The 23,988-nt window shown below is 47.6% G+C and overlaps 1 protein-coding gene across 1 annotated transcript in view; it reads right to left on the bottom strand.

Annotated features, from left to right (window-relative positions):
* Positions 1 to 5,855: 5,855 nt before the first annotated feature.
* Positions 5,856 to 23,988, bottom strand: part of SLC35E4 (solute carrier family 35 member E4) — a 126,948-nt gene continuing 108,815 nt past the window's right edge. The window contains exon 2 of the mRNA XM_078667068.1: positions 5,856 to 10,410. Within this exon, the coding sequence (XP_078523194.1) occupies positions 9,980 to 10,410 (431 nt within the window). The 3' untranslated portion in view covers positions 5,856 to 9,979. The remainder of the gene's footprint in view (positions 10,411 to 23,988) is intronic.

Raw genomic sequence — 23,988 nt, 5'->3', positions numbered from 1 at the left:
GTTCAAGGCATGTGAACTGTAGATCACATGCTTTGCATACTCCTGCCATCTAGTGTTGGATCCGGATGTTTGCAAGTTGTTTTTGTTCGAAGAAGTCTTTCCAGTCACAAGGTAAGGTGATTCATCCTTTCGGTGAGAGTGCACATGGGCAACGACTCCATTGTTAGATTGTTTTTTTCCCACTGTCGGGCTCGGACATGTATTGCCGTACTCTGGTTCGAAACCGTTCTTCGGGTTCCTCTTGGTGCGCGATCCACTCTTTCTCCATCGGTTGGTATTGTTTCGTATGTGTATCCCACTTCTCTGCATATCCTGTATCGATTGAAGAAAATTTCTATTTCGATCGGAAAACTTGTGGAAGGCAGCTGGGCCCAACCGCATTGGTCCACCTCGCACTTGATGGAATGGACTCCATTCAAATTCTGTTCTCGGTGCCACACAAAGTATCCACGCACTGACTCCGTGCAACTTGTGCTTATCTCTGGAGCACAACTAGCGGGACTGTGAGGCGTGCAGATCGTTTCAATCGAAGAAAACACTCCGCGATCGTCTGGCTCGACATCGTGAAATGCAAAGCCAGAACATCGAATACACGCCAGACATCTTCGGTGAAGGATCTGAGCAAGAAGAATTCGATGCACAAGGGGCTGAAGAGGAGCAGGAAGAACCTGTATCTATTCAGGAATCGGACTCCGAGATGGAAGACGACGTACTGCAAGGTCAATGTCCCATGAGTACCAAACGCCCCTTGCCCCAAAATCCAATTCAACCCAAACAAAGTCTTCAGTTCCACTTCCGCCTTTGGGCCACGGTTGACACCGAGAAGATGTTTCGACCTCCCTGCCTCCTGGCTCGGCACCAAAACACGTCGCTAAGCCTTCTGGCTCGGGATCGAGTCAGCTAAAGTCAGGCCCGAGCTGAAACCTTTGGGCTCAAAGCCAAAGACTGCTTCGGGGCCAAAATCCTCGATGTCAAAATCAAAAACCACTTCGGAACCCAAACCTTCTCCGCCGAAATGTCATTCCGTCCCAGCACCGAAGTCCTCAGTGCCGGACCATAAAATGTTCCTCTAAAGCTACAGGATCCAATTTTCGACACCCCACCTTCCAAATCGGACCCAAAACAAAAGAAACTTTACATTAATCCTGATACAGGACATCTTCTTACTAAATTGCCTCAGAAACGCAAACCTGAGTCAGAGGAAATACATTATACAATTCCTTCAAAGAGGAAGAATGTCGGTACGAACCTCGTTCGTCTTCCTCCTCCACCACGTTCCCCTTCACATTCACCACCTTATTCAGCATTAGACCATTTACTTATCACACCAACCAACCCTCTACCACCACAGCTTGATGACAATGACAATGATGATGATGATACTCATTTACCTGTAGATCCCTGGAACGACTGCAATACTGATTCACCTACTGGCAATGACCCAGACCTTTACAGTGCAAAGCCTTTCCCTCCAGACGACAATGTAAGGTATTTACAATTACATGCTAGAGCTGCAGAATATCATGGTGTACAACTACATAAAGAATCCCTAGAAGAGGATTTCTTATTCGAAACTCTCAGTAGTACACATAGATCCAGTCTGACTCTCCCTATGCTCAAAGGCATGATGAGACATGTCGATGATATATTTAGGGACCCTGTACATGCTCATATTCTCACTCCCAGAATAGACAAAAAATATAAGCCTGCTCCGTCAGATCCAGTCTTTATTAAGGGGCAATTACCACTAGACTCACTGGTTGTCTCCATTGATCGTAACCGGGCCAATTCACAAACCTTCAGGGATGCCTGCCCCCCTAGACAAAGAGTCAAAATTATGAGACCCTTCTGGAAGCGAGTAGCCACCCAGGCAGCAAATCATTGGTGGATAGCCAGCACCCAGGCCCTGTTAGCCAGGTATGAGAGCGCGCACTGGAATGAAATATAGCTATTGCTCCAAAATCTCCCAGATGAGCACAAAGCTAAAGCTCGGGATTTAGTACAAGAAGAAAAGCTCATCTCTAATTCCTCTATTAGATGTGCTTAAGATTCTGCTGACACAGCAGCTAGATAAATTAACACTAGTGTGTTACTTAGGAGGCACACCTCGTTAAGGATTTCCGGGTTTAAACCTGAAGTCCATCCAATTTGAATACTCCATTTGATAAAAAGCATCTCTGTGGGCCCGAAGTAGATTAGGCATTGGAGAAAATGGAAAAAAGACCCGGAGGTAGCTAAATCAATGGGATCCCTTCAGTCTCCTTCAAATCGTGGCTCCTTTCGTCGCTCCTTGTACCGTGGGGTTCCAAGACCACATCCTCAGACAATACTGTTGCCTTGTACAAAGGCAACAATCAATCTTTATGCTCAAGAGGCTTCTTTAGAGCAGGATATTAAGGTAACAATGACACAGGTAGGGGCAAGGCTTCCACACCACATAATTCCCCTTCACCTAACAAGCAGTGACTTGCCTACCCTTCCCCCAATCATTTAACTCCTGTTGGGAAACGTCTTCTACAATTCCTCCCCATTTGGCAATCCATAACTACAGACAAATAGGTGTTAGGAATTATCCAAAATGGGTATTGCTATGAGGTTACCACCAACCCTCCAAACATTCCACTTGGTTCTCACAAAATGTCACTAGAACATTTACACCTGCTCAAACAGGAAGCCCAGTCTCTCTTGCTAAAAGGAGCCATAGCACCTGTACCGTTACAATATTAAGGGTCAGGGGTGTACTCCCTGTATTTTTAATTCCCAAAAAGGAGGGCTCCTTGAGACCTATTCTGGACTTTAGAGAACTAAACCACTACATACTGTCAGAACATTTCCACATGGTGACACTTCTAACTGCTCCCACTTCCACAAGCAGAAAGACTTTATGTCTACTGTAGATTTAAAGGACACATATTTCCGCATTCCAATTCTTCCCGCTCATTGCAAATATCTCAGATTTGTGATAGTGGGTCAGCATTACCAATTCAAAGTCCTACCGTTTGGAGGCACCACTGCTCCAAGAGTAATTACCAAATGCCTGACATTAGTCGCAGCTCATCTGAGAAAATAGCACATCCTTGTCCTCCCATACCTGGATGACTGGCTCATCAAACCCAGCTCTTACCAGAAGTGTCTCCAACACACTCAAGCCACAATTCACTTACCACACTAACAAGGGTTGATAGTGAAAGCATTGAAGTCTCATCTGTAGCCTTCCAACACACAGACCTATCTGGGAGCCACCATAGACACTCAAACAGCTCTAGCCTCCCCCAATGCAATCAGAATTCTCAATATTCAGTCTCTTCTCACTCAGTTCCAGCCCAACCAATCATTGCCAGCAAGAGTCTTCATGCAACTGCAAGGAATGATGGCGTCTTCCATTGTGAACGTTCCCCATCCAAGACTTCACATGCGTCCCCTTCAAGAAGAGCCCATAAAATGTATCCAAAGGACTGCCCTTCATTGATCCTGTTCCACAGACAGTGCTAACAACAGACTCATCGCTCACTAGTTGGGGTGCTCACTTACACGATCCAAGGGTTGTGGAGTCTAAAGCAAAAAAGTCTCCATATTAATCACCTAGCACAGAAGTGTTTCTAGTGCTCAGACCCTTTCAAATTCACCTCATACGTAAAGCTGTCCTAGTCCGCACGGACAACATGACCGCTATGTACTATATACAAAAATAGGGATGGGGACACACACTCTCCAACTGCCATGTCTAGCACAAGCCATTTGGAAATGGGCTATATACCACAAGATTTATGTCCTGGCAGTGCATCTTCCAGGAGTAAACAATCAGATTGCAGACCTTCTCAAGCAGACCGAGGCAGCAAATCCACGAATGGGAATTTCATCCCCAAGTTCTCCTCCCCTACTTTTGGGAATGGAAATTTCCTCACTTAGACCTGTTTGCCACATCACAGAACGCAAAATGCCTAAGCTTCACTTCCATGTTCCCACACGTTCTCTCCAAAGGCAATGCCATATGGATGAACTGGTCAGGAATATTTGCTTACACTTTACCGCCTCTCCCACTCATTCTGCTGATAGTTCGGAAGCTCAGGCAAACATACCTCACACTGGTTCTCATGGCTCCCATGTGAGCACGTCAACCCTGGTTAACCTCCCTGCTGGAGCTGTCAGTAATTCCACACCAAAAGCTGCATCTCACCTCCAGTCTCCTCATTCAGAGCCATGGAGAAATCAGGCATCCAAATCTCAAAGAACTCATCCTAGCAATCTGGCTGCTGAAGTCATAGAGTTTGGTTATTTACAATTACCACCAGACTGTATGAATATCCTAAAAGAGGCTAGAAAGCCTACTACTAGGGAATGTTATGCAGCACAATGGAAACAGTTTATCTATTCTAACAATAACATTATCAATCCTCTTGATGCTTCTGTACAGAGCATCATCTGTTACTTTTATACCAATCTGGACTAACCTATACATGCATTCACTTACCTCTAGCAGCAGTAGCTGCATACTTACATTAAAGACCGCACTTATCTCTATTCAAAGTACCAGTGATTAAATCCTTTATAGAAGGATTAAAAAGGGTGATACGACCAATGGATCCACGAGTTGAACACATGCGCAGGTGTCAATTACAATTCCTCTAATGGGAGGTTGCGTTTCTCATCGCAATCACTTCACTGAGGAGAGTTGGTAAACTCCAGGCATTAACTATACAAGAGCCTTTCTTTCAGCTTCACAAGGACAGAGTGGTTCTTCGAACCAATCCTAAATTTCTTCCTAAAGTAGTTTCTGCTTTTCATATCAATCAGTCAGTTGAGTTACCTGTGTTCTTTCCTCAACCTGATTCTGTAGCAGAAAGATCTCTAGACACACTTGATGTTAGAAGCGCTCTACTATATTATGTGGAAAGAACAAAAGAATTTTGCAAAACAAAGCAACTTTTTGTTGCATTTTCACCACCACACAAAGGCAATCCCATATCTAAATGAGGCATTGCAAGATGGATTGTGAAATGTATCCAGACATGTTATGTGAATGCGAAAAGAACTTTGATAATAACCCCCAAAGCGCACTCCACTCGCAATATTGGGGCTACTATGGCCATCTCAGGGAATATTCCCCTAGCTGACATCTGTAAAGCAGCAACGTGGTCTACACCGCACACATTCGCCAAGCATTATTGTGTAGATATGTTAGCGAGGCAACAAGCTAATGTAGGCCAGGCTGTACTTAAAACACTGTTTCAAACAACTGCAACAAATACAGGTTAGCGACTGCTTTGGGAGTATACTGCTGTATAGTCTATGTAAAGCATGTGATCTACAGCTCACATGCCTCAAACGGATCTGTGATTGGCATGTAGAGCTATAGATTCACATTCGCCCACCTGCCTCCCGGGTACCTGTAGTTGTTGCAGTTCTCACTTTACGTACATATGCATGGACAACTCTTTTCTACACTTACTAACTCCATTCTCACCCTCTCCGGGAAAACAATCTAACAGTGTAGTCGATGCCCATGCACACTATTACCGAAAGGGGGAGTCACCTTACCTCGTGACTGGAAAGACTTCTTCGAACAAAACAACTTAGAAACATCTGGACCAAACACTAGATGGCAGGAATATGCAAAGCATGTGAATCTGCAGCTCTACATGCCAAGAACAGATGCTTACTGGGTAAGTAACATTATCCTTTTGTTAAATAAGAATGTAAATTATTTTTATATATTTATTTTTAATTTAGAACAAATATTGCTACAGTCCTTTTATTAACTTAATTTTGAATTAAAAATTACATTTTTTTAAAAGATGTATTAATAAAATGAAACCCCCTAAAGTAAAAAAAATATTTTTATTATATATGAATAATTATTATAAATAATGTACAGAATTAAAAGTAATTTAATTAAATTTTAATAAAAGTTACATTTTTTATCTTTATTTATTATTTTAACCATCATGAAAAACATAATTCAGGAAACATAATTTTCAGCAGTACCCAGCATTGAGATCATCTCACAGACTGGCAGCACACAACAGCAAGTCATTAAAACAATAATTTTCCATGTTTGGTGAGTGGTGGTTCTGGTGATTCAATTACATCCTCCCATAACCACCCCAACAATTAAGTAGTACATATCACACCCCCTTATTGCCTCCATTCCTCCCATGCCCACCTCCTTAGCCCACTCCAGGTATATCCTTATTGTCCACTCCACCTAAATTACATTCATTTTTAAATTCAAACAAGCTTATTAAAATGTATTAAACGTTTTCTTTTTAAATAACTTTTAGCAATAAGTTACATTTACATTTTAAACTATTTTAAATAATGTAATTTAATTTAATAATTTTTCCTACTGAGTTCTATTAAAGTCCTTTCCCCCATTATTTTCCATCTGAGGGTACTGCGGTATCAGTGGTTCGCCATGTATGGTGCTGGACTTACTACTGCTCCTTTTTGGCAGTAATACCTTGCATTTAAAGATTTGGCTCTGGGTGGAGACATGCGAGTCTACACTTTTGAGTAACTTTACACTCGTAAATGGTGAATAGAAAAAAGTAAACGTACACATGCATCTTACTCACAAGTGAAAATTACTTTTGTGAATAGTCCTGACTGTTTCTAGACTGTGGTGTGGAAGAGCAGAAGAGTATGCTCAATCAAGGCAAGAAAGCCAACAAGGTTATACTTCTGATGTTCTCGACACTCATTGACACAGCTGCCAGGATCATGGAGACCAGCCTCTCCATATGAAAGAAGGCAATCCTGAATCTTGAGAAACGAAGCATTGATAAGGTCTCCAGCTGTACAAAAATGTACACAGCCAATTCACTGAGCATCATCCATTGGGCAATAGGTAGACTACCATCCTCTTTGCAGCATAGAAAGGCCATTCACTCCAAGCCGCCAGCTTCTTCCAGAATTTCAGGCTTAGCCTCCCAGACCAAGAGATGGCCATTCTGGGGAAGACCAAGTTTGTCTCTAAGGGTTGATTCTTTGGGGGACTATATGAAGAAGAAAGGGTGCACTCAGGTTCCACAGCTCTGCTGATTATGCCATCTGGAAGTGAAACTGTGGAGTCTGCTTTCACCGAAGGCATGTTCCTTCGGGTCTTCAACATTATTGGAAGTCAACAACATGAGACTAGACACCCTGAGCTGGAGTCTCCTTTCCACAGAAGTGGGAACTTCACCAAGAAGTTCTTAACCCCACATTTAGGTTATGTGTTGACCCACCCATCCATAACTTTGGTGACCGAACAGAACTGAAAATCCAGCTATATTACCGAGGCAAGAAGCCTGTGTTTCCAGATGACGTTTTGATATTGGATTAGACAAGGAAACGCTTGTGTGCCTTTATTTATCTCTTGGTTTGCCGGAGTTGTGAAAATAACAAGTACAGCCCTTTGTTGCACATGCTATTTTGGTGACTGCAGTATAGTCCCGGGAGGTTCTCGTTAAAGAGTTTAAAATCCACCTCTCTCAGAGGAGTGATCTTCGATCCTTAAAGGAAGAGAGTATGCTACGTCCCTCCCTGCCATGTCTCAGCTTATTTACAGGGTTCCTGAGGAGCTATTTCTTGCCCACCTTAGCATTCATATAGAGAGCTTGGTACGTCCCCAAGCAAAGTACTGTCAAGGAGTGAGAGGCGGAGTTTCTTCACTTGGCGTTCTCAGAAAACCCTACCAACTAGTGTTTGGAATATCAAGAGAATAGTCCATTTTAGCTAGTGTCTCTTAAGATTACTTTTGTGGCAATTGCATCAGAAACAAGCATCAGTGTGATAGTCCCTATAAAATATTTCATTGTGATAATGCGGTCCTTGAAAAAAATATAATTTTTTCCTTAAATGATTAACTTGACCACCTTAGTGGCAATCCCATTAATCTTCCTTAGCCAAGTAGCAGTCTTTGCAGCCTGCTTAGCGTGTCTATTCCAAGATGGCTATGACTTTTTGTCCTATGTTACCATTTTCCAAAATAAACTATTCATGACTTTCTTTAGGTCTAATGTACAAGGCACCCGCACCTATTTTCTTCATTCATGAAAGCTGTGCTAGAAAAAGTTCACAGTGTTCGAAGTGGCCCTGAGATAGTGCGTATATGCAAAGGCTGACGGATCTAAAACATGTTCATTTTGGTAGCTGACCGTTTTTCTCTTTAGCTTCCGAAACTGAGGTTTATTGCATAGTCAGAGCTTTTCCAAATTGTAACCGCAAGTTTGAGTGATGCCACTGGATGCTCTGCTCTTTTACCAGTGATGGGGTGCAACATATAACAGACCCTCTTCCATGTCATTCCCAGTTGGTGATCCCAGTGTAGTCGTTCATGGCTCACTATGGTCTTCCGAATATTTACTTTGCCCTAGTCGAGGGCTGCATGCATGTTTACGGCCTGTGAAGAATAATGACACTGAGTTGTATTTGCACACCTCACTCAGATAGGAGGATCATTGTACCACACACATTACCCAACAGTGTGTCACAGAGCAAACTGCATGAGCTACCATGTCTGTCCCAAAAGAAAATAAATGTAATTGTTACCTAAAAACAAAACACAGTTATATGCCTCTATTCTTAACCCAACCACTATGATTGATGTGTTTCACATTACATCCAAAAAATGAGTGCAGAGCCAAGATTACAGATTTCATGAGGATCTTTCTCCAAGAGTTCATAATACCCGTGTTGTAAAATAAATACATCAACTGAGACAAATCTGCTATTTTGTCCCACACATATCTGTAAACTGAGCTACGTTGCTGAATGTTATCTCCCATAAACTAGGTCACCAAAAGACCTCACAGAAAATCGATGAGATCCAGATTATGATTTAAGGACTCAATTCTTGCACCAGTATATGGCAACCCATGCTTCCTATATTCAACAGACTACAGTCTTCTAGTCAACAATTGCGGGATCTTCTAAGCCTTGTGACGCATCCACAAAAGACTTTAAGGATTATACTATTTAAATCTTCCTAAAACTAACTTGATATCCAATGAACTGATACTGTTTTGCAAAACTCTTATTGCTGCCCACAGCTTCAAGTACTCCATTAACTGTAGCCAGGTAATCGGCTAATAGCAATGGAAATGCCTCCCAGAGAAAATGTCAACTGATCTTTCATGACCAGTGAAAAATTAGCCTTCACAGAGTTCTTAAATTCCCATTCTCCATTCCCTTCTATTTTGCTGCCGAAGAACTACTGCTGCATTGCCTCATCCCATCGGTTAACCCATATGTGATTGTATTCCGCAGTGTACCTTGGAAATTAAGCCTAACTCTCTGACTCTGAATAATAACCTATATTTGAGAAATGTAGATACAGAAAGAAAAACAAAGAACATTAAAGCAGCTCTTTTTGTATAACAGGTTTGGCTAGCCATCTTTTGCCGACTGGTCGGCCCCTGCATCTTGTGACTATTCAATAACGGTAACATGCCAACAAATACGTTGCATTTCCAGTTACAAAAATGACCGCCATTAAAGTGCATCCAATTTCTTGTACCAGCTTTTCTTGAGGACGAGGGATACTCAAAAAACTTTAAGATTGTTCATTTGTGAGTCTTGAGGTATTCTTACATATATAACCCAGGATCAATATCTCATAGTGCCTCTCCACCTGGTTTGGGCAGTGGCAGTACTCAATGGTCTCAAATAGTTTTATTTAAAATGAATTCAAATTAATTTGTTGTATGTGGGCTTCAAAGGGACTTGTTTGGCAAGCACTGGCTTTGTCTTGCTGTGCAAAGTAAGCAGATGTTGACTTAACTGAAACTATTTTTAACAGCCTGTTTCTTCTATTGCATGGCCTGTTTTACTTATTCCTATGTGATAACACATAGAATAAGTTTGTCCAGAGGCACTGACTGCTCTGTTCCTTCTGCTAAAAGAGCGCTAGTTACTTAAGACTGCCCATAGCATTGCACCCTTTCAGCACTGTGCGTGACAGCTTTAGGACTCTTATGCCATATTGAGAACCAAGAACTTAGTCAATTTTGTGTCGTTGGTCCCTCGACCTCCATGAAGTCCAGGAGCTGCTCAGAAAGTCACAGTTTTGATAGATGAGCACCCCGGCCAAGGCGAGGCCAATGCCCACATAGCTGAACAAAGTCAAGACTCCACCAAAGAGAATCCTTGACAGAATGAGGTTGACAGCCAAGTTTAGGTTCCCCAGGATATGGATGGTGACAGCAGATGTCAGCGCGATGACCTGAATGCTGGCCAGGTTGTAGAGGACTGACCCAAGGCAGCTGAGCAGGATGAACAGCCAGAGCCTGTTGTCGCAATGCGGCGGGATGTCCCATGCCTTACCGAGCTCCAGGAAGGTGGCTGCAAGGAAGAGGATGAAGAAGCTGGGAATGGACATCAGATAGAGCAAAGTCACAGAGTTTATTTTTTCTTCCTTTAGAATGCTACCTGCAAAGAAAAAGTGCAAAAGAGATGTTATTACAACTCTGTAAAGCACCTACAGCAATTCACACTCAATGGACATTGACTGAGGGACACTATCCACTGGAATATTTGTAATACTTCACATTTAAAAATGGATTTCTGTCTCTCAACTCAGTAAGAACTAATCCCAAGCAACTTGGCGGTCATCATCTTACACTCCCTAGTAAAGAATGACCTACTGTATCAGTGGGTGAAAGTTACATGAAGGGGTTTATACAATTGCTGGTGACATACCTGTGCTTTGGGCCACCTCTCTTGGGTGCAGTCAGAGCCCATATGGTTATGAATCAAGAGGACCCAGTGCACTACATACATACACATTCCGCAAACTTGTCCCTTTTTGCCAACTCCCAGTGTGGGAACTCTGACTTAGATGTCTAAGATACTTAAAAGGTTTAATCTAGTTAGCGTATGGCTATTGGTTGGGCATAGGAAGAATTCTAGACAGTAAAGTCTTCGGAAGAATGAATGGTGTTTCATACTTCTGTAGGTAACATTTTCATAAAAAGCGATCAACAAAGACTCCGTTTTATAAGTGTTTGTGGCCTCTCACTGTCCGGCTTAGTCTTAGAGGAGTTTACAAAGGCCTGAGAGCACTGGATCCTTAATTGGACTCAGAACGTCATAAAAAATGGTACTATAGCATTACTGTTTTTCTCATATTATAAACCACAAGTTAGTTAGTGCTTAGGACGTTGGATGCTGAAAGGGACATTTCCGAATAACCGACCAATAGCAGTGGAAGAGGACATTTAGGAAGCACATAAACCAAAGTCTGCACACATTCTTCCAATGACCTCCCAGGGCCATGTCTGGAAAAACATCACTTTTTGTGACACACCAGCGGTGTAAAAAGTGAGCTTTGTTGCACCATATTTACAAAGTGACGCATCTAGGTAGATACGTCACTTTGTAAACCCTGCGTCACATTATACCTGCGCCTGGTATAATGTAAGCAGGTGGGGCATTCCTACGCAAGAAAGGGTCGTGGAAGTGAGCAGTGAAATCTATAAGATTTCACTGCGCCACTTCTAGGATGCAAATGCGTCATTATCTTATGCCTGCCTCATGACAGGCGTAAGACTGACGCAGGCGCATTTCACATGGGACTTGCCTATGTGTGACCCACTGCTGGAGTTGCGTCGCTTTTGTGACACTCTGCAGCAATGCATCATTTTTGCTCCTACAGATACGTCAGAAATACTGACGTTTCTGTAACTCCTTGCGACATGATGCGTCATACCGTAAATATGACGCATCATTGGTGTCGCAAGGAGGGGCAATGAAAAATGACGCATCACTGTTTTCTCACAGCGATGCGTCACTTTTCATAAATGAGGCCCTATGCACTCTACAAACAGGAGTATGAATAATCAAACAGCACAGATCTGTCCGCACTTCAGCCGTCTGTATACCTTTGTGCTTCATGTGATGTTAAGTGCATATTGGAGGACTACGTTTAGACCTAACGGGAACCTTGTGTATCTGAACCATCAGGTACCAGATTATTGAACATTTATGGACTGAGAATAGTGTGTCACCTATGAAAACACTGCCCCCTGCATCCTAATCATGCATAAGTCCCTACACCTCTGCCCAGTCCTGCATTGCTTTAAATTATGCTCCGCTTCTCTAACATCTCCAAGATTTCCACTTCTATCGAAGTAGCCCTTACCATGTGAACAAATCCTATACATTTTGGTAGTGAGTGTATATTGGAACGTATTGATAAATCTGGATTCTCTACCAATTGTCATGATTGTTTAAAAGCTAGAACTTCTGGTTAGTACCTTACAGAGTGGTGCGTGTAATGATTTGTTCACCTACTCATTGTCTCCTTATTCTGTAGGCCCCTTAATGCTCTTCACAAAATGTGGTCAGCTTTGCTTATTGAGTTCTTATAATCTGGTCAATTCTGCAATTCACTGTCAGTGAGTCGTACCCATTCCTTAAGATCTGCCATGACGGTCGATGTGATCACATTTAAGGTGACTAGTATAGTCCTATGGAGCAGTGCATTGTTTAAGGCAAATCTACCTGTAGAGCAAACACAAAACACTTTGGGACCATGTTCCTGCTTAATTTGTAAAAGAATGAGTAATAGGGCACAAAGTTTTACTCCGACCCTTGCGACTGCGCTATCAGATGTTGAGGGTGCCGTATACCAATATTGTGCAGCATTGATTCCACCTCAGGCCTCTTTCTTCCTGTTCCTTCTGCTGCCTTCATGGTTCCTGAGACCACAGATAGGGGCACATTAGGATGGCGGATGGAAGTGCGTCCGCAGCCCTGGAGTAAGCGGAAAATGCCTTTTCCGTGTCCGCCTGCCGCGGACACTCCGTCCGCCATATCAGGATAGGAAAGAGTGTCAAAATTCCGTCCGCGACGGAAGAGCACGCACCGCCGCCCAACTACACCCGACCACGCGGCGGACGTAACCAATCCAGAGACTCCGCCGTACGGACTGACATCTACGACCGTCCTCCAAATCAAGATGGCGGAAAATACACATAAAACCGCTGCGGAAAAACAACCTGTCTGAACACGGCGGATTCCCCACAGCGAAGATACCATACATAGCAGAGATACCCACCGCAAGCTGCTCGCCACCATGGACCCAGCGCTACACGCTTTCCCGATGCTCTTCGCGATCCACCACGTCCAAGTCTTGGCCCACTATCGACGACGACGCAGGTAAGGCACAAACCAATCGCTGTCTGGAGGGGAATACCTGCAAGGGTCGTGACGTTGGGAGGGGGAGTGTCATGTTACCGAAACCACTGATCACAAGCAAATACAAATACACAATTGTAGTACGCAAGCAGGAATGACTACGACAAACAACGACACATGATTGACTACCTTTATTACACATAATAGGGGTATAATCACAGTGTATGCGTGAGCATGGGCAAAGTGGGCACCAGAGCATGAACATCAGAGGCAGCACATCAGAGGGCAGAATGCAGTATCAGAGCATCAACAGGGCAATGTGCCCAACAGAGCAGGTACATCATTGGCAGCACATCAGAGGGCAGAATGCAGTATCAGAACAGCAACAGGGCATTGTGGACAACAGAGCAGGTACATCAGAGGCAGCACGTGAGAGGGGCTAAGTGCATCAACAGTCCATTGCACTGGACAGGTCCATCAGAGGCAGCACGTGAGAGGGGCTAAGTGCATCAACAGTCCATTGCACTGGACAGGTCCATCAGAGGCAGCACGTGAGAGGGCAGAATGCAGTATCAGAGCATCAACAGGGCAATGTGCCCAACAGAGCAGGTACATCAGAGGCAGTAAACGAGAGGGCAGAATGCAGTATCAGAACAGCAACAGGGCATTGTGGACAACAGAGCAGGTACAGCATTGGCAGCACGTCAGAGGCCAGAATGCAGTATCAGAACAGCAACAGGGCATTGTGGACAACAGAGCAGGTACATCAGAGGCAGCACGTGAGAGGGGCTAAGTGCATCAACAGTCCATTGCACTGAACATGTCCATCAGAGGCAGCACGTGAGAGGGGCTAAGTGCATCAACAGTCCATTGCACTGGACAGGTCCATCAGAGGCAGCACGTGAGAGGGGCTAAGTGCATCAAGAGTCCATTGCACTGGACAGGTCCATCAGAGGCAGCACGTGAGAGGGGCTAAGTGCATCAACAGTCCATTGCACTGGACAGGTCCATCAGAGGCAGCACGTGAGAGGGCAGAATGCAGTATCAGAGCATCAACAGGGCATTGTGCCCAACAGAGCAGGTACATCAGAGGCAGTAAACGAGAGGGCAGAATGCAGTATCAGAACAGCAACAGGGCATTGTGGACAACAGAGCAGGTACATCAGAGGCAGTAAACGAGAGGGCAGAATGCAGTATCGGAACAGCAACAGGGCATTGTGGACAACAGAGCAGGTACAGCATTGGCAGCACATCAGAGGGCAGAATGCAGTATCAGAGCATCAACAGGGCAATGTGCCCAACAGAGTAGGTACATCATTGGCAGCACATCAGAGGGCAGAATGCAGTATCAGAGCATCAACAGGGCAATGTGCCCAACAGAGCAGGTACATCAGAGGCAGTAAACGAGAGGGCAGAATGCAGTATCAGAACAGCAACAGGGCATTGTGGACAACAGAGCAGGTACATCAGAGTCAGCACATCAGAGGGCAGAATGCAGTATCAGAGCATCAACAGGGCATTGTGCCCAACAGAGCAGGTACATCAGAGGCAGTAAACGAGAGGGCAGAATGCAGTATCAGAACAGCAACAGGGCATTGTGGACAACAGAGCAGGTACATCAGAGTCAGCACATCAGAGGGCAGAATGCAGTATCAGAGCATCAACAGGGCATTGTGCCCAACAGAGCAGGTACATCAGAGGCAGTAAACAAGAGGGCAGAATGCAGTATCAGAACAGCAACAGGGCATTGTGGACAACAGAGCAGCTACAGCATTGGCAGCACATCAGGGGGCAGAATGCAGTATCAGAGCATCAACAGGGCAATGTGCCCAACAGAGCAGGTACATCAGAGGCAGTAAACGAGAGGGCAGAATGCAGTATCAGAACAGCAACAGGGCATTGTGGACAACAGAGCAGGTACATCAGAGTCAGCACATCAGAGGGCAGAATGCAGTATCAGAGCATCAACAGGGCATTGTGCCCAACAGAGCAGGTACATCAGAGGCAGTAAACGAGAGGGCAGAATGCAGTATCAGAACAGCAACAGGGCATTGTGGACAACAGAGCTGGAACATCAGAGTCAGCACATCAGAGGGCAGAATGCCGTATCAGAGCATCAACAGGGCATTGTGCCCAACAGAGCAGGTACATCAGAGGCAGTAAACGAGAGGGCAGAATGCAGTATCAGAACAGCAACAGGGCATTGTGGACAACAGAGCAGGTACAGCATTGGCAGCACATCAGAGGGCAGAATGCAGTATCAGAGCATCAACAGGGCAATGTGCCCAACAGAGCAGGTACATCATTGGCAGCACATCAGAGGGCAGAATGCAGTATCAGAGCATCAACAGGGCAATGTGCCCAACAGAGCAGGTACATCAGAGGCAGTAAACGAGAGGGCAAAATGCAGTATCAGAACAGCAACAGGGCATTGTGGACAACAGAGCAGGTACATCAGAGTCAGCACATCAGAGGGCAGAATGCAGTATCAGAGCATCAACAGGGCATTGTGCCCAACAGAGCAGGTACATCAGAGGCAGTAAACGAGAGGGCAGAATGCAGTATCAGAACAGCAACAGGGCATTGTGGACAACAGAGCAGGTACATCAGAGTCAGCACATCAGAGGGCAGAATGCAGTATCAGAGCATCAACAGGGCATTGTGCCCAACAGAGCAGGTACATCAGAGTCAGCACATCAGAGGGCAGAATGCAGTATCAGAACAGCAACAGGGCATTGTGGACAACAGAGCAGGTACATCAGAGGGCAGAATGCAGTATCAGAGCATCAACAGGGCAATGTGCCCAACAGAGCAGGTACATCAGAGGCAGCATGTGAGAGGGGCTAAGTGCATCAACAGTCCATTGCACTGAACATGTCCATCAGAGGCAGCACAAGTACGTGTTCCAAGCAACCCGTCCCAAGGACCACAACAGTGCAAGGCTGTTCTCAATGGACAATGTACACACCATGTGCAATAACATGTGAGTGAAGTGAACAGCACCTCACATCACAGAATCAGGTGGACTGCGTGAACTACCTGCCTCGGACACACTGCCAGCACTAGAAACAGGAGTGTGAGACACAGCCACAGCCCGAGTGACAGACACATGGGCCACAGACCCAGACACACTGCCAGCACCAGAAACAGGAATGTGAGACACAGCCACAGCCCGAGTGACAGACACATGGGCCACAGACCCAGACACACTGCCAGCACCAGAAACAGGAATGTGAGACACAGCCACAGCCCGAGTGACAGACACATGGGCCACAGACCCAGATACACTGCCAGCACCTGAAACAGGAATGTGAGACACAGCCACAGATGTAGTGACTGACACGTGAGCCACAGACCCAGACACACTGCCAGCACCAGAAACAGGAGTGTGAGACACAGCCACAGATTTACTGACTGACACATGAGCCATAGACCCAGATACACTGCCAGCACCTGAAACAGGAGAGGGCACAACTGAGACTGTGCTACTACATGATGCATGACAGCAAACAACATACACAGTGCCACTATCTGATACATGAGAGTCTACTGCACCAGCGCCACTGGGACCACAGAAATGATGAGCCACAGGGCTGTATGGGCCAGGAGGCAGGGTGGCCCTGGGAGCTGGGGATAGCTGTACTTGAGCGACATCGGGGTGGGCAGGTGTCAATGGTGTGTGTCTGAGTTTCTTAGGGATATGTGAGTGCACCCTGGACAGGACAGGACTGGCAAGTGGTGGGGACTCTAAAGAATTATCACCCACCATAGGTGGAGCATCTGCTGCCGGGGGTCGGCTTTCTGGGGACGTGCTGGAGCCTGCTTGTCGTTTGCTGTGTGCCTGCCGCCTGGACTCAGAATCATGTGTAATGGGGGATGCAACAACAGGGGACTCCCTCCTCTGCTTCTGACGGGCCTGGATGGGAGTGGAGGTATGGGGGGACTCCGCCGCGGAGATATCCGTTTTCCGTTCCTTCGACAACATCAGCCTCAGTGCAGCCAGGGGTGATGTATGCCTGTCCTTGATTGCGCCAGTGTCCATGGGAGAAGCCTTGTCCCTAGGATGTGCCTTATCCGTAGGAGGAGTGTTGGCTCTGGACTTTCCCTGTGCCCTGGACGGTGCCCTGTTCCTGGCAGCAGACTTGTCGTCTGTGGTGTACCTATCTCCAGAAGACACCTTCTCCCTGTGTGTGTCCCTGCCCTTGGGAGATGGCCCTTCCTCTGTTGTGTGCCTGCCCTTGGGAGTGTCCCTGCTCTTTTGAGGTGCCTTTGTCTTTTGACTGTCCTTGTCCCTGTCCTTGGGAGTGGCCCCTTCCTTAGTATCGTCCTTGTCCTTGGGAGTGTCCCTGCTCCTTTGAGGTGCCTTTGTCCTCTGACTGTCCTTGTCCAAGGGAGTGTCCATGGACTTGGGAGTATCCCTTGCCTTGGGAGTACCTTTTGGCGGCAGTGTGGGCCCTGTGTGCTGTGTCCCGACCGAAGGTGTTGATTGCCCGCTCCCAGTCTGTGACAACAGTGCTGGCTCACCAACACTCTCGGTAGATGAGGACGATGGTGTCTCCACATGCGAGTCCTCAGGGACGGTCCTGTCCCCCTCTCCGGCGCTGCCCTCCTCTGTGTCAGTCTGTGTGTGCGCGAAGTATGATCCGGATGCATTGCCTCCACTCATCTCCGCCGTCTGTGGCTGAGTGCCCTCTGCCAAAGCTGAAATGCACAGAAAAGAGGTGTAAGTCATGGGCACACTCACGTACAGAAGGACAAGGAATCCCTAATTCCATTGCTGAAAAAGTTCTTCTAGCCCCCATCCTGCACACGGCCCACCTCTACCAGTCATCCTCACATGACATCAGCGTTGTTGGCCGTGATACATGTACAGCATGCGGACAGGTACAGGAGCATGTACATCTGCACACATGTCTTGCCATGGGGCCACGGACCACTACGGCATGTGCTCCAACACTCAACTACTAAGCAAGTGGTGTGTCAACATGCCGGACCTGGATGTCAAATTACACTCACCCAATGGCACCAACATGGCATCGCAGCGATACATACGCACCACGGAAGTCACTACTGTGTCTGGGCACCAATACATGCATTGCACTCCCAAGTAACATACACAGACAGTCTGCTCACCACTAGTTTGCTGTTGATCCACACTCAGCCGTTCGGACAGGTCAGGATGCGTCACTGCAATGATACGGTGCATGAGAGGGGTCATGGAGCGTCGGTCCAGACGTGGCATCTCCTTGGAATAATCCCCAGTGTCACTTCCGCTACATTCTTGCTCAGCCTGGAAATGTCGTCCCAGCATTTGTGGCAGTGTGTATGTTGTCTATTGCACACCCCCAATGCCCGTACATCACGTGCTATGCTCCTCCACACGTCCTTGCGAAGGTGCAGCTTAACCTACCATGATGGGAGACAAAAAGTTGCAAGTTAGTGGACAGTTTGCCTGTCACACAGATAGGGGCAACACGTATCTGTCAGCAGCCATGCACATTCCGACAAATATGTCGGGCCCACAGTACACAGCTAAGATTGCAGAAGCCAGGAGTCATTGACCACCTCATGCACACCAACATGTCCCACACTGCACTTACCACCTGCCCGGGTGCGCCGTAGAGCCGTCCAAAGTTGCGGAGCCCACCGTCCACGAGGACATCAAGCTCCGCGGCGGTGAAGGGACGAGACCGGATCTCTTTGACTCTCGACATGGCAAGATCACGGAGTATGGCACTAGAGCAGCAGTCGGTGGTCAGCTCAGCAGCAGCAGGTCGAGGTGATGGTCACAGGCAGCAGTCGGTGGTCAGCTCAGCAGCAGCAGGTCGAGGTGATGGTCACAGGCAGCAGTCGGTGGTCAGCTCAGCAGCAGCAGGTCGAGGTGATGGTCACAGGCAGCAGTCGGTGGTCAGCTCAGCAGCAGCAGGTCGCGGTGATGGTCACAGGCAGCAGTCAGTGGTCAGCTCAGCAGCAGCAGGTCGAGGTGAACAGCCAGCACTGGTTCCCAGGGTAGGATGTGTGCTTTTTGACATCACACATATATAGGGCCCTGAGCACATGTCAGTGGTATACGTCGCCAGCAATTGGTCAGCCCTGGATGCGTGTTTGTAAAAGGGCCAATGACTGGTCCTGGTGTTGTGGTGCACTGCTTCCGCTACTTTCGATTGCCATACGCGGCCAGCGTTCCCTCTTCCCATTGGCTGCATGTGCACGGACCGTCACGGTCACACATCGGCAACCGCATGTGCAAGCTTCCGGGACGGATGCTTCTTTTGCAACAACGTTCTATCACTGGCGCCACCATGGCGGTGCACGTATTCGGCGGGGGAGGTGCAGGCCAACACACCCTTTAGATGTAGTCAATGGACATGGCGGTTCATGACCCCCCTTACAGTAACATTGCATCATCCACCGTATACCGGCCGGGCCGGCCCGGCCTAGGACCGCCGTGCCGGCCATGTCCACAACCGCCTGTCAGCCACCGACGGGTGTTCACTCGCCTGGCACGGCGGTGGTTGACATGGCCGGCACGGCGGTCCTAGGCCGGGCCTGGCACGGCGGTGGCTGACATGGCCGGCACGGCGGTCCTAGGCCGGGCCTGGCACGGCGGTGGCTGACATGGCCGGCACGGCGGTCCTAGGCCGGGCCTGGCACGGCGGTGGCTGACATGGCCGGCACGGCGGTCCTAGGCCGGGCCTGGCACGGCGGTGGCTGACATGGCCGGCACGGCGGTCCTAGGCCAGGCCTGACACGGCGGTGGCTGACATAGGGTGACCAACTGGCATTGGTGCAAAATCAGGACGGTGATTGTTAAAAATCAGGACAAAGGGTCAAAATTCAGGACACAAATTCAGGACAGGAGGTCAAAATTCAGGACAAAACTTCAGGACAATAGGTAATTTTTACAGACACATCAGAGGTCGCGCAATAGTATATAAGTAAGCCCAGCCATTTCCAAACATATTAAACCATTTGTAAACCTATCCATCATGTATCCTTCCATCTATCATTTCACTCATCCATCCCTTCATCCATCCTTTCACTCATCCATCCATTATCCATCCATCCACCCTTTCACCCTATCCATCTGTACACTTATCCATCCACTCTTCATCCCATCCATCCATTCACTCATCCATCCAGCCATTTACCCTTTCACCAATCCAGCCATCCTTTCACTTACTAATCCTTCCACCCATCCACTCTTTTAGTCATCCATCCATCCTCCCTTTCTCTCTCCATCGACCTTTTCCCTTAGCCAACCTTCCTTCCATCCATCCATCCATCCACCCATCCATCCATCTACTCATCCACTCATGAATCCATCCATTGACCCTATCACTTATCCATCTATCATTTCACTCCTTCACACATCTATTCATCCTTTTGTCCATCTACCCTCCCTTTTACTGACTCATCCATCCTTACATCCACCCTTTCACTCACACGTCCATTCATTCACACTTGCACTTATCAATCCATCAATCCATCCATCCATCCTTCCCCACATCATCCATCCTTCCCCTCATCATCCATCCATCCTTCCCCTCATCCATCCATCCTTCCCCTCATCCATCATCCAGCTACCCTTCCACCCATACATCCAGCTATTTACATTTTCTCTCATTCATCCTTCCCCTAACTCATCAATCCATCCATCCTCTCTCATTATCCATTTATTCAATCTTTCATTCATCCATTCACACTTTCAACGATTCATCCAGCCATCCACCATCCCTTCACTTACTCACTCGCCCACCTTTTCATATTCATTTTGAGCTGAGCCTTTTTGAGAAGAGGCCCATTGAGAACTTCACCCTCACTGCAGGAGACATTCCAGGACTGGGACAGAAGCCACCCAGGGCAGAGACAGGATCCACCACAGGGGGGACAGGAGCCATCACAGGCGGGGGGTGGGGGGGAGGGGGACGACAGGAGCCATCACAGGTGGGGGGGACAGGAGCCACCACAGGGGGGGACAGGAGCTATCACAGGCGGGAGGGGGGGGACAGGAGCCATCACAGGTGGGGGGGGGGGACAGGAGCCACCACAGGGGGGGACAGGAGCCATCACAGGAGGGGGAACAGGATCCACCAGGGTGGGCACAGGGGTGGGCATGCAGTATACTAGTATCATCTTGGGCTCCTCGCCCCCTCCTGCACAAGACAACAAAGACAGGCTCTCTGTCCAAAATTCCACCCCCCACTGTGATGTACAGTACTTACAGGAGATACTCTAAGAGAACTGATTGTCCTCCATACTTTGTTAACCAGTGTGGGTACGATTGTGCCTTTTCTTTATTTTATTACATTATAGACTGCATGTTTGAAGAACGGAGGTTTGCTTACAATTTAGTGACAGTAATCAAGTTCTGTGAAGAGATCCACGTGCTGCCTCTGTGTAATCTGGCCGAGTCTAGGATGTTTGGGGCCCTGGGCAGAAATGGAATGTGTGAGGCCCCTCCAAATTGCAGAGACGTGACCATTCAGAGCTGTTTGCATCTGAATGGATGCCCCTTTTTCTGAAGCTGCAGCCCCTCCTCTCAGTCACCCTCAAGCACCCCTTAACAGCTCATCAAGTGATGAAATGTGTGAGGGTTGCCACCCCACTGTGCCTCTCTAATGCTGCCGGGTAGCTGAGCTTTGGAAGAGCAAGGGAGTCAAGAAGGGAGGTGGGTGCAAGCTGTGCCGGCGTTAGGGTGGGGCGACCGGTGCCCAGCTAAAATGACGGACAAATGGCGTCCGTTAAAGAATCCTTCACGGACAACGGACAGACGGCCAAAATTACGGACTGCCCGTGAAATTTACGGACGGTTGGTCACCCTAGGCTGACATGGCCGGCACGGCGGTCCTAGGCCGGGCCTGGCACGGCGGTGGCTGACATGGCTGGCACGGCGGTCCTAGGCCGGGCCTGGCACGGCGGTTGTGGACATGGCCGGCACGGCGGTCCTAGGCCGGGCCGGCCCGGCCGGTATACGGTGGATGATGCAATGTGACTGTAAGGGGGGTCATGAACTGCCATGTCCATTGACTACATCTAAAGGGTGTGTTGGCCTGCACCTCCCCCGCCGAATACGTGCACCGCCATGGTGGCGCCAGTGATAGAACATTGTTGCAAAAGAAGCATCCGTCCCGGAAGCTTGCACATGCGGTTGCCGATGTGTGACCGTGACGGTCCATGCACATGCAGACAATGGGGAGAGGAAACGCGGCCCGCGTATGCCCATTCGGAAATAGCGGAAGCAGTGCACCACCATGGCGGCGCCAATGATTGTATATTTTCAGACGCTGCACCGTGGTGTATTGTCTGCAGTTGCGTCATGAGGGTTGTGAGCGTGATAGGGAAACTTCATTTGTCATTCACTATTCCATGTGTGTCCATACTATGCCCATCGGTGTGCACACAATGTGCAACACATGTGCATGTCGACGTGTTGACGTCGGGAGTGACCCTACAGACGTTTTTACTTCTTCACATCTACACAGTACATCACGGCTGTATCGCCACATTCTGAATCTGTTGTCAGTGTGTGGTTCATGTGAGGTCACTACAATGGTGGGGGTACACATGCATTCAGTGTATGTGTGTTGCCTGTTGTGTCACCATGCATGTAATGTCCGTATGCTCACCATTATTGGTGTTGGCATTGCTGCATGATGACATGATGACATGGTGTGTGCTTATCATTATCGTTTGTGTGCATGCACTTGCATGTGTGTCTGTGATGTGGCTTCTACACATTAGGGTCATGACACACGTCTTGTCAGTAATGTTGACATGTGACTAAGTTGCGTTGTACGTGTTGACACACTTCCTGTTGCTAGTGGCTGCACATTGTTAATGGGGCACTCCGTATTGTAGTCACTATCAGAGATGTCACACATATGACCATTGTCCACAACATTTATCTTCTTGCTCATGTTGGCTTACATGTGATGGAGTTGCACACCTATGCGTTGTTTGTAAGTTGACTCAAGTTACATCTCTCTCCCACACAGGAGGGCTCCAAATGTGCATCGGCCATACACTGTGCTGGAGGATATGGTTGACGAGGAGGTGATCAGGAAATTCCGGCTAGATCGACGTAGATTGATGGAGCTTGTTGCCCAATTGTCTCCTCATCTGCAGCCACGAAGGACGTATCCTGGTTCCATTACACCCACAGCAAAGGTGATGGCGGCACTACACTTTTTTGCTACTGGCACCTTTCAGTACACAGTTGGACATGCCGGGGGGATGTCACAGTCCATGTTCAGCATGGTACTTCGGGATGTTCTAAAAGCTATGATGCTGTACAAGGATGACTACATCCATTTCCCACGGCCGGCAGAGTTGCCAGCTGTCAAAGCAGACTTCTATGCACTGGGCCAGATACCACACGTAGTGGGTTCCATTGATGGCACACATATCGCTCTCATTCCACCACGGGCACGTGAGCAGGTTTATAGGAATCGGAAGCACTTCCGTTCGCTGAACGTGCAGGTGGTGTGCCTGGCCGACAACATCATCTCCCATGTGTGTGCAAGATTTCCAGGCTCTGCACATGACGCCCACATCATGCGGAGCAGCATTGTCCCCAAACTGATGGCAAATCTGCGTCCCGGTCATGCGTGGCTTGTTGGTGAGTATGCTGTGGGGACTTTTGTGATTTCTGTGTGGCATGGGGTACCCACCAATTCTGGTTGTGATATTTGTGTCTGTCATCCCCCTTCATAGGCGACTCGGCGTACCCAAACCGGCCCTGGCTCCTGAGTCCCATACGTAATCCTACTACAGCGGGTGAAATGCGCTACAATGATGCACATGGAAGGACACGTAGAGTGGTGGAACATACTTTTGGACTGCTAAAGTCTAGGTTTCGGTGCCTGG

This window comes from Lissotriton helveticus, chromosome 11, assembly GCF_964261635.1.
Source record: "Lissotriton helveticus chromosome 11, aLisHel1.1, whole genome shotgun sequence".
NCBI lineage: Eukaryota > Metazoa > Chordata > Amphibia > Caudata > Salamandridae > Lissotriton > Lissotriton helveticus.
The sequence above is the reverse complement of the archived record's forward strand: the minus strand, read 5'-3'. Positions and strand labels throughout refer to the sequence as shown.